Here is an 11,221-nt window from a genome sequence, read left to right as displayed (position 1 = left end):
CTGATTAAAAACTGTTTATTGGCATTGTCTGTAAAGATACATTTTCAGACTATAGCAGAAGCAACTCGGAGACCGCGCAGTGCAGAGCTCGGGGAAAGTTTGTTCCTCCCCTGAGGGACACTAAAGCAGCGAGAACTGGCTTTACTGTATGTGTTGATTGTAAGGAAGAACATGTCAAGATCCCAAAAGACCTAAGCTGGCATACAGGTGTGTAGTTCTGAACCAAAGTGCAGAGGTAGTAAGGAGCTGAGCCCTCCCAGTTGGAAAAAACGTAGTACCTATTAAGTGTTTCTATTGGTTCCTAATGTTTTTGTAATGTTGTAGTGGTGTTCTGCTTTTTTAAGGGGTTGATATCATAATGTAAAGAATCCTAATGATTTAACAGGTGACTAATGATTTATTCTAAACACATTTGATGAGAACCAAGGGACGTGTTACAGAAACTTCCTATCTGTTTGTCTTAACTTAAGATCTGACAGGTCAAGATAAGATTTGTCACAAATTTGTAAGCAAACTGTATCATAATTCAGGAATTTTATCTTATCTTACAGCTTTTTATCTCACTTAGGAAATCTTGAGCTACTCAGGCGAAGTCGACAATCAACTACCGTGTCTGTTACCAAGCAGCTGTCTATATGCGCACAGCTGTAATGTAAACACATAATCAAAATAATGTTAAAAAATGTAAGTTACAGCTACCATTACAGATGTAAAAAAGGATCAAAACAAAACTAAAGTGCAAAAAACTGGAAGTTAAGAATACTGTGACAGCCCTGTTTCCTCCCCAGTTTCAGTTTCCCAAATGCTTTAGCCAACGACTTTAATTATTCCTTCTAATAAACAGACACACGTTCAGCTCTGTCTCCTCCTTATTCACCACAATCACTGTAATATTTTATCTGATGAGTTTCCTTCAACATTAACACAAAGGTAACAAGAGGGGATGGTGGAGGCCATGTCTTCACCAACCACAGTCCCCTTCTATTACCTTTGTGTGTTAATGTTGTCTGCAGCGTCAGAGAATTTTAAAAAGAAAAATATATCAAAAGTCAAACCACCATTTTGCAAAATAAATAAATGTAATGTCATTATACTAGCAGTGAACTATGCTGCCAGTCACTGCCTAAAAATGTTAGAAACGGTCAGTTAAAACTGAAATTAAGACACCTCTGGGGTTGACTTAAAGTTAGGACAGTATTTAGGAAATGTTGTCTAGTTAGGTTTTTTCTGTAATACAGTTTTCTTATCTGGAGTTAATGGATAAGATTATGGACTTAAGAACGGTTGTTCTGTAATAGCTTCTGTCCTAAATCCAGTCCTAACTGAAGTCATGGTGACTGAACAGATAAGATTTGAGTTAAGAAGTTTCTGTAATACGGCCTCAGGATTCTCGTAAACTAGTTTGGTCAAAGATGAAATGTACAAAATTTCCCCCAAATACAGTCAGTCAAGACATGTTAGCTACAGTAGCCTCATAGCTCCAGTGTAAGATGCAAACTTTAGACATCTAACTTCTAACTAATCTACATTTGAGGTAAATGTTTGGGTCTTAACTGCCTTCTGCTAACATAGAATAAGGTTCAGCATGCTATATTTTTCTGATTGGTTGAACTCTTTAGGATGAGTTTTAACACTTTGCTCTTCCCATTGTATTGAAACTTTAAGCAACACATTGAAGAGATATAACAATCAATATATTTTTATGTACTCTTTCATGAAGTTTTTATTTACAGAATATTAATATTCAGACCCCTCACTTTTTCTTCACTTTGTTGGATTACAGCCTTATTCTAAAATTGATTAAATGCACCTTTTCTCATCAATCTGCAAAACCTCTTCATAATAAAAAAAAGCTTAAACAAGTTTTAAACATTTCTTTAAAAAATAAAAATGAAAAATCAAATTTACACAAGTATTCAGGCCCTTTGTTGAAATATATTTGGCAGCCAATCAGCCTTAAGTCTTTCTGGATAGAAGGCTACACGTCTGCCATACTGGATTTAGGATTTGGATAGAACCTCTTAAACTGTGTTAGGTTGCTGTACCAATTTTTCCAGGTCTCTCCAGAGATGTTCAGTCAGGTTCAGACTTGTAGAATGTGTCCACTTTTCAGTGTATGCTAATGTTAATTAATCTCATTGTTTGTTTTAGGGTGGTCTGGGTTCGATTCCCTGGCGGGGCGATCAAGGTCCTTTCTGTGTGGAGTTTACATGTTCTCCCTGTGTCTGTGTGGGTTTCCTCAGGGTGCTCCAGTTTCCTCCCACAATCCAAAGACATGCAGTCAGGTGAATTGGAGATGCTAAATTGGCCCTGAGTGTGTGTGTGTGTATGATTGCGTATACCTGTGTATCTGTCCTGTGATGGACTGGCGACCTGTCCACAGTGTTTTTTGCCTTCCCACCTGTGGTCTAGACAAAAATGGACTTAGATAATGTGTGTGTGTGTGTTAGCTACATATGACACTAACCTCAGTGAGTTAACAAATAGGAGTTTCAGTAACCAGGTAGATTTGATATATCTACTGTATATATCTGTATATATATATATATATATATATATATATATACTAACTATAGTTGGTTTAATCACACTAGTTGTTGTGCCTGTTCAATTGGTCATGCAATCTGTTCAACACTTCTTTGTGTTTTTGGTTTAGGAAATTTCGCTCTGTTCTCTGTTTCAAACTCTCGAAATGTACAATCAAGAACAACTGCTAGAACTTCTTTTGATCCTGAAAGGAAGCTGCAGATAAAGGTCGCTGTGAGCAGGGTTCGAACCTGCGCGGGGAAACCCCATTGGATTTCGAGTCCAACGCCTTAACCTCTCGGCCATCACAGCTTACAGTGCAGGTTCAAAATAGGCAGGATCACGAATACATACATACATACATACATACATACATACATACATGTGATGTGGTCATATGTAGTTCACAGTGTGTCATATTTCTAATAAGTTAAGGAGGCTTACAGATGTTTTTACACATTAATAACGAAGACTGTAGAAAAGCCCACGTTCCTTAAAAACGTTTTTAATATTCTACATTTGAGTAGAAAATATTCTGTCAATGACATAATTTAGCAAAATATAGATGCATTTCTTCCCCTCACGCATGAGCGCCTATCAGAAGAGCCCGGGGCGGGTTTTAGCGAGGAATGCGGGCGGGTTAGGAGCAACGGTTGACACGCTGCTCAGCCAATCAGAACGCACGTATAGAGCGCTTGGCAGTACGACGCGCTCTTCGCGGAGCTCTGTGATCGGTGAGAACGCGTCTGTACACTCGCCGCTCTGACTCGAGAGCCTCTCTGAACTGCCCGGGAGTGACCGGGAGTCACACGGTTTTAGTGCGTGCTGATAGCACACCTGGCTGAGAGGGCACACGTGAAAGAAAGAAGTTTGTCCTCTCAGAACAAAGACTTGTGAGTTTGCTCTCCTTTGTTTTGTATTTTTATATTTCTTCTTGTTTTCTGTCACGTGGACGTAAAAGCAGGTAAATAAGTATAAACACCTGAGTGGTTGTAGTTGTGGTTGTGTTCTGCAGTGGGCCTGTTTTTGTGAGTATTTCCTGGCAGTGTGAGGTTTAATGTTCAAACAGCAGCGTCTCCTTCACTTCCTGATTGAATCTGATCTCTCGGATGTTTCAGGTTCACCAACTTACAGGTTGTTAGAAACCCAACATAAAGCCTGTGTATATGCCACGTTTTAAAATGACCGGGGAATTCTTACCAGTATGTCCAGTGAAAAGATCACCTTAGTATTTTTGTTGATTTAGAGCATATTTTGGCGTGTTTTGGTTTTCAGAAAAGAGGACAGTGGATGGGCTGGAGGGCAGATAGAAAGCAAATATCAATATCAAAGCAAAGCCAGATCCTGGACATTTTAGGCAATTCAGAAATCTCTGCAGCACACAATTTTAGGTCCATAAAAGAGGACATATGTTCATCTTATATAAAATTTGCTTGTTTCTGAATTTTTCTGTCTAGAAGTGTAAAAACATTACTTTCGTTTGAAAGAGAAATTCCTTTTTTTCCCGGTTGTTCTAGTCAGGTTGTTAGTGCAGTACATCTTCCTGAACAGCTTCCTTTCCAGCTGAATCATGCCAGAAAAGGGTACCGAGAGAGCGGAGGACAGCTCTGCCACTGCTGACAGCAGCAATGGAGAACATTCAGCCTTCTCTGCTGAGGAGAGGTTAGTGGAACTATTGATTTATTGATTATATGGTTTGTTAGTCATGAATTAGATTAACAAAGACTCACTCCGAAACTCATATACTTTGTGACCAATGTATGTATATGTGGGTGTGTGTGTGTGTGTGTGTGTGTGTGTATATATATATATATATATATATATATATATATATATATACACACACCGATCAGGCATAACATTATGACCACCTCCTTGTTTCTATGCTCATTGTCCATTTTATCAGCTCCACTTACTGTATAGGTGCACTTTGTAGTTCTACAATTACAGACTGTAGTCCATCTATTTCTCTGCATACTTTGTTAGCCCCCGCTAGCTTTGTTAGCACCAAATGGCAGCCCTATTCTAGTGTTACAATATCAGTATTGTTACAGTAGAAGAACCCTTTTTGGTGCTATACAGAACCCTTTTCATCTACAGCACATTTTCCATCCATCTGAAGAACGATTTCATTATGCAAAGAAACATTTAATCATGCAAAGGGTTCTTTCAGTGTTCATGGTTCTGTACAGAGCCATTTTCTTTACTAAGGAACACTTGAGGAACTTTCTTTTCAATGGCCCACAGCCAGTGCAAAAAAGCTAACAACCACTGTGACAGTTGATGCTGCAGCCCCATCAACAACCTACAGAAATAAACTGAGTTTATCAAGTCTATTAGCTTCAAAAATACTTTCTTTGTGGAACGTAGCTAAACATAATGGATAATAAATGATTTATAGGCCCAGTCCCATTTCTTATTTTTACCTCTACCCCTTGTTTTCGAGTGTCACCTTGCCCCTTGGAACTGAGTTACAAGGGGTAGTGGTTGAAATCTTCCTTACTAAATGGGACAACGCTCAAATAAACAGAACATTACTTCATTAACAAGCTACTAGTGGTGCTCTGTAGGTCGACCCTGCCAGTCTGCATTGACAGCAGAGGAGGTTGAAGTTCAGCAACCTCACTGCTGGGCTTTAGTTAAATTTAAGGAATCATATACCTTCAAAGAGGGGGGTACGACAATGATTTATCATCACCCAACCCTAATTCTTCAGTGATATGGAGCTGAAGTCAGCTATATGCCAGCTTCTTGTTCGAATTTTCTCATTCCACCTTAAATGGAGCAGCAGTTACATTCTGGTGTTACAGGCATCAGTACTGCTGGACTATTTAAGGTGGAAAGAACTACTATTATACTGTTATACTATTATAGATTTTTTTTATGGTTGTTATGAAGAAAAGGACCATTATACATTGAAATAACATTAAACTAAGACAAAATTATGGTTATTGTAATTTTTTAAATGAGAAATTACTCACATTTGTGGGTTTCTTTGGTCGCTTACGCAGACATCTTGCCAGTTTTTCTTTTTTTTTCTCATAACACTGCATGGAGTGCGCCTCTGAAAAACCTCTGTCTGGAGGACCATGTAGCCCCAACTCTTCACCCCGCCCCTCTATCTCAACAAAAATCAAGACACCCTATCCCTATGCAAAAAACGGAGGCCTAAGGGCTAAGTGGTAGGGGCGAGGGGTGAAATAGGATTGGGCGTTAGTGTCATAATTGTGTCAAAAAATAAGCATAATAATTACAAAAGTAGACATAGAATGTTATACTGTGAGATATTAGTACTTCCTCTAATGTACTATTGAACTATTGTTAACCCTATTACATGTTTATTTCTGTCTGTTGTTATGATAGAGCACTACCTGATGACCTCCTGAAGAGCAGCAGTAAGTTCATAAGCCTTTATGAAGAACATCAGCCTGAACTCCAACAGATTATCAACCAGATGTTAATATGGACTGATGAGTTTTTAGAGGTTTTTATCAATGCAGCTAAATTGTGTAGAGGAAGGAGAATAGCTGCAGCAGTAGGAGCTGGACTTGGAGTAGGAGTAGGAGTTGGGGCTATAGGTGCATTTCTGGCTGCCATCTCTGGTGCTCTAGACTGGTATACCAGTACACCAGCATTAGAGACTATGGTGATAAGTGCAGTTGGGACTGGAGCTTTAACAACTGTGGGTGTATTAACAGTGTTTCCTGGTGACAAAAACAAACAGAAAAAACTTTTAATGGAAGCAGAGACAACTCTGGAAATATTCATCATGACAGCTGATAGAGTCATCAGCCCTCTGAACAACATCTGTAAGCATGTTGAGAAGATGCTGCAGTATCACAATGATGATGCTGTCAGAAAGAGTGCAGGTGTTTTATCAGAGCTTGCTGAACTGTTTACACCACTGGAACTGCTGAGATTGTCAGCAGTGGGAACGAGTGCTTTGGAAATGGCAGAAAACATCAAACAATTTATTTCTCCTCAACCCTTTATGACCAAAGATACCAAAACACTTAGAGACGTCAGTAAACTGAAACTCATTTCCACAGTGCAGGAAGAAGAGCTGGAGTCAGACGCAGGACGGTTTGTGTGGAAGACGAGAAAACAGGTCATGCATTTGCAGGACAGTTTAAATGAAATGAGGGCATTAAAAGCAGAATTAGAGAAGATGCTCATACCAAAACTGAACAAGTACTTCAAACAGCATAGAGTAACACATGAAAGAGCAGAAACAGAATGAAAACAATTTGAAAAAGCATCTTTAGTTATAGCCGTGTGCGACAATGTGCCCGCCTCTGGTCAAATGACATGTCTTGTTGATTTTCTAGGTAATTGGGAAAAAATAAACAAATTTGGTCTTGTGCAAAAGTTATGGCACGTTTTATATTTTATGATTTTTTTCCCCCCATTGTTAAATTTACCAAATAAATAATAAAATCTGTAAAATATACATAAAATGTATGCATAAAATATACTGAAAACCCTGTTTACTTATTTTCTAAAGCAACAAAACATGTTATTTCATGCAGCGTTCAGACTTTTGCGTACAAATGTATATCATTTGTTCCTTTAATCAGAGCTATCACAAGAGTTATATAAGAGTAGGGCTGTGACTTCAAATTAAATTGTGATTATTTTCTATAAATTAAGGTTCAGTCTTTTTTGCCAAGAAGACCAGAATATCCACTTTTTATAGCTTAAGGCTTGACCCCTGAATGTAGTGTGCCAGAGAGCCAGTAAGTTGTGGTTGTGATATCACAATACATGGAGGTTTGGTTGCTTCTGACTGATCTAATTTATCTACAGGAAGTTTACGAACTCTGTGTTATTACGGCAGATTTCCCCACTTAAAACTTGACCATGTTTTTGATAATGTAGGTTATAATTAAAACTGCAGCTCTTGCAATTTGAAAACTGCACTCTCTTAAATTGCAATTTCTATATAAAAACAATCTTTCAGTCCTATATACAGCAGTTTTGGCACTGCTAACGTGCAGAAAATTAAAATGCTGCAGAAATCCATTTGTAGAACTAACAGATTAAGGCTACTGTTTTGATATTAAACTTTTGTATTTAGAGTTTTAAAACTGAGGAAGCTTATTGTTATTTTCTCTGTAGATCAGTCACCAGTTTCTCTAATTGTCTGTAAGTTTGCCACCAGCTGACAATACCGTGTAAACGTATCTGTTTGTTGTAAGACTCCCTGATGAACATAACTGCTGCTTGTGGAGATGACCCAGATAGGACATGTGATATGGCCCACACCTGCGCCACATCCGGCGTTTAGGTGCGGCCCACATACCACATGGAGAAATGGCACAGAAAAACCCAGCCTCTTCACATTACAGGGCCACATCTCAGCCACCTTTAAACCGCCACTGTCAGAACTGACCCACCACTCAAAACCATTAGTACAAAACCAGGACATTACAACAACAGCCCTGTTGGGTGGGAATGCTGCACAGTGCCATGAGACTCAGGGACAGGTGGTGTTTAACACTATTGGAATACTAGCTGCAGGTGGCTATGGTGTTGACAGGATTTGAACTCACAATTTCTGGATCAAAGAGCAAACGCTTAGTCCATTGCACTACTCAGGTACTGCCATTAACATGCCTACATGTCCAATATGTTTACTACACCGTGAAAAAGTTTTATTTGATTTAAAATAAGTGACGTGCCTGACAGAAAAGTTTAAGTTCAGCGAAAATCAGATCAATTCTGTTTAATGAACGCAAAAATTTAAGCAGCCACAAATCATTGTAAACTAAATCTGAATTAAACTACAAACTATGATATGTAGTAGGACTCCAAGCATTGAGGCAGATTGTGTTGAATTAACTAAAATGAGCATTTAAGCTAGCATTTCTCTTTGTTGAAATAATATATATATATATATATATATATATATATATATATATATATGTATGTATATATATATATATATATATATATATATATATATATATATATATATATATATTTTAAATATATTTTGCCAGTGTCAGTGGTAGCAGATCTGCCATATTTCTGCCAGAAATGGCCACATCCGCATGCTATCTGGAGATTCTGAACCATATCAAGTTTTATCTTCCATTTGGGATATGGCTTTAAGAAAGGCTTAATAAGAATTTTTTTTTTGTAAGAGTCGCTGAGAGATCCATTTGCTTCTCTGTATTTTCATACTAATCCTTTTTTTACCCATTTAGCACCTTACAGAACGATTTACTAATTTAGAATTAAACAAGATGCAATGGAGCAATATGTATTTTATTAAAAATTGAATGTTATGAATTGTTACAGGCCAAATCCTCCACATTTACACTTTATTTCCGGTTGTTGTTTCTGTCTTTATCACTGGAATAATGCAGGCAACTTTGTGATACTTTGTTATTGTTATAAGGCCAGTACTGTAAATGTACTGTAAATAAATATATAGAAAGCCTCACAGAAACACTCAACATTTATTTTTTGTGCTAATTAAGTGTTAGCTAGCTAACTCACTAAAAGCTTGCTGATTTAGAATATCTGCAGATTTATACATTTCAAAATCTATAAAATGTTAAAAAAAATGAAATTGTTGGAAAATGTTGAAATTGATTTAATTACAACTATTTTTGATTAATCCATTTGTAGACATAAATGTGTTATTTTATCAGAACATATGACAAAGAAATATAGAAAGTATGTTTGTGAGGCTCACACACTTTTTGAGGAATACATGCAATAGTAAGGACTTAAATTGTTTTGTCGTTTGTAAAATATTCCAAAAATCACACCCTATTGGGTCAATTTGACCCCCTTTATGCATTCTAGGGTCATTATTTAGTGTAAGGTCAGATCTTCTTCATCTGCCAGGAGAGCCAGTCATCTGAAATAAAGCTCAGCCCTGATTACCTTTAAACTGAGTGTGGCATTCTCTTAGTTCAAACGAGGTGATAGTTTAACCAAAATGTATTCAACCAGACAAGACATGGTAAATGCAAACTTTGCATGTCTTATATGATTGACTACATATAGAATAAGAAGGGTTGGCTTAGTAAATGCTTGTTTTTAACTTTTTATGTCTGTCTCAACTGCCTGTTGCAAACATTGAAAAAAAAAGGTTCAGAATATTAAATTACATGTTTTCCTTAATCATTATGTTATGGGTTGATTCCTTAAAGTTCTTTTAACTCCTCATTCTGTCTGCTGTGTTGAGGCCATAAGCAGTGCAGTAAGTGGCTTTGTAGGAGGAAGCTTACTGATCCACACCTTTTTATCAAGTGATTTATTACTATGCCTTCAAAAACTGTGCAGACCCCTTCACATTTTCTTCCATTTGTTGCATTCCCCTTCATTACACTAAAATGGATTAAATGTGTTTTTCTTCATTAATCAGCAAACAATACTCCATAATAAAAAATCATATTCACAAAATTTTCTAAATGAAACAACAGCGACACACTATTCACACAAGTACTCAGAGCCTTTGTCATACTCAGTACTTGTGGAAGAGACCTTGACAACAATTACAGACTAAAGTCTTCTGGAATATGATGCTACCAGCTCTTCTCTTATTCCACTCTGAAGAACCTTTAAAGATCTGGCGGGTTGATGAGGAGCGCTGCTGTACCCCTCTTTTAGATGTTTAATTGGTTCAGTGCTGGCTCTGGCTGGGCCTCTCAAAGGCATTCACAAACCATCCCAAAGATATTCCTGTGCTGTCTGTTGTGGGTCTCTGTCATGTTGGAAGGTGAATCTTTACTTCAGTGCGAGGGCTGGAGCACTCTTGAAAAAGGTTTCCCTTTAGAATTTCTCTGGAATTTTTTTTCTCAATCTCTACAAGCCTCCCAGTCCCTGCTGCCTGGGACAAGAGTCCTTGACTCCTAGCACTTAATTTCCACAGCTCTGCAACATGATTTATTTGTAAGTCACTCTGGACAAGAGCATCTGGCACATTCTGTAGATGTAAATATAAATGACAGTGTAAATATATATCTGCTAGTGGAGATTAATCTATTCCATACTGGTTTTGAAATAAGAGCTTTTTAACATTTTCAGTAACAGCACTGTAGTTTAGCAGATCTGTTTGGTTGACCTCATTTTCTTGTAAGGTCTTGAAGCCACAGATGCAGATTTAGCCCTTCACAGCTACTTTATATTATTCATGTTATTTCTGCTTTAAACACTGGTCTGATATACGTTATATATTATTAGTAAGATCTGCAATACACCCAAATACCTTTTTTTAATTTACCCCTTTTCAGCTTAATTTTTATTTATTTATTTTTTGATTTTATAATACATAGATTTCCATTAATCTTTGCTATGATTTTACATTAAAGTGATGGGATCAAAAATGACATCTAATCAACTTTCACACACATATAGTTAAATCTTTTTGTAATAAAAGATCCTGGTCACTGTGTTATATTACTGTATTTTATGTGATCATAGCCATATTCTCATCATTCTCAACTGCACATGCACCTATTGCTTATTTTGGGATTTAAGAAATGACTTGTTTCTTTAAACTGTAACAGATGACAGTGGGATGGACATCAGAGACCAGCGTGAGTAATTTTTGTTGACTCAGATTTACCAATGATATTGTGTCCATTGGCAAGAATTAATGTTTATGTCTGTGAACCAATCCTAGAGCAGAACCAATCAGAGCTTTTACTTTGCAACAATGAAACTATAAGCATCGTTT

General features: G+C 37.2%; 1 protein-coding gene and 1 non-coding gene across 2 annotated transcripts; one reads left to right on the top strand and one right to left on the bottom strand.

Moving 5' to 3' along the window:
* Positions 1 to 2,756: 2,756 nt before the first annotated feature.
* On the bottom strand, positions 2,757 to 2,838 carry trnas-cga. Its single transcript has one exon. It is a non-coding gene; the product is annotated as a tRNA-Ser (tRNA).
* Positions 2,839 to 3,239: 401 nt separating this feature from the next.
* LOC118803474 lies at positions 3,240 to 6,766 on the top strand. The gene is made up of 3 exons (XM_036563967.1): positions 3,240 to 3,419; positions 4,048 to 4,188; positions 5,890 to 6,766. The coding sequence occupies exons 2-3, from the start codon at positions 4,097 to 4,099 to the stop codon at positions 6,764 to 6,766; spliced, it is 969 nt and encodes a 322-aa protein (XP_036419860.1). The 5' UTR covers positions 3,240 to 3,419; positions 4,048 to 4,096.
* The last annotated feature ends 4,455 nt before the right edge of the window (positions 6,767 to 11,221 follow it).

The sequence above is a fragment of the Colossoma macropomum genome, unplaced genomic scaffold (genome assembly GCF_904425465.1).
Source record: "Colossoma macropomum unplaced genomic scaffold, Colossoma_macropomum, whole genome shotgun sequence".
In the NCBI taxonomy this organism is placed as follows: Eukaryota; Metazoa; Chordata; class Actinopteri; order Characiformes; family Serrasalmidae; genus Colossoma; species Colossoma macropomum.
The sequence above is the reverse complement of the archived record's forward strand: the minus strand, read 5'-3'. Positions and strand labels throughout refer to the sequence as shown.

Bases quoted from the DNA above. Each gene is read 5' to 3' on its own strand.
- LOC118803474 (XM_036563967.1), top strand. From the start codon at position 4,097: ATGCCAGAAAAGGGTACCGAGAGAGCGGAGGACAGCTCTGCCACTGCT. The intron at 4,189-5,889 runs GTTAGTGGAACT...TTGTTATGATAG, and splicing joins GCCTTCTCTGCTGAGGAGAG to AGCACTACCTGATGACCTCC.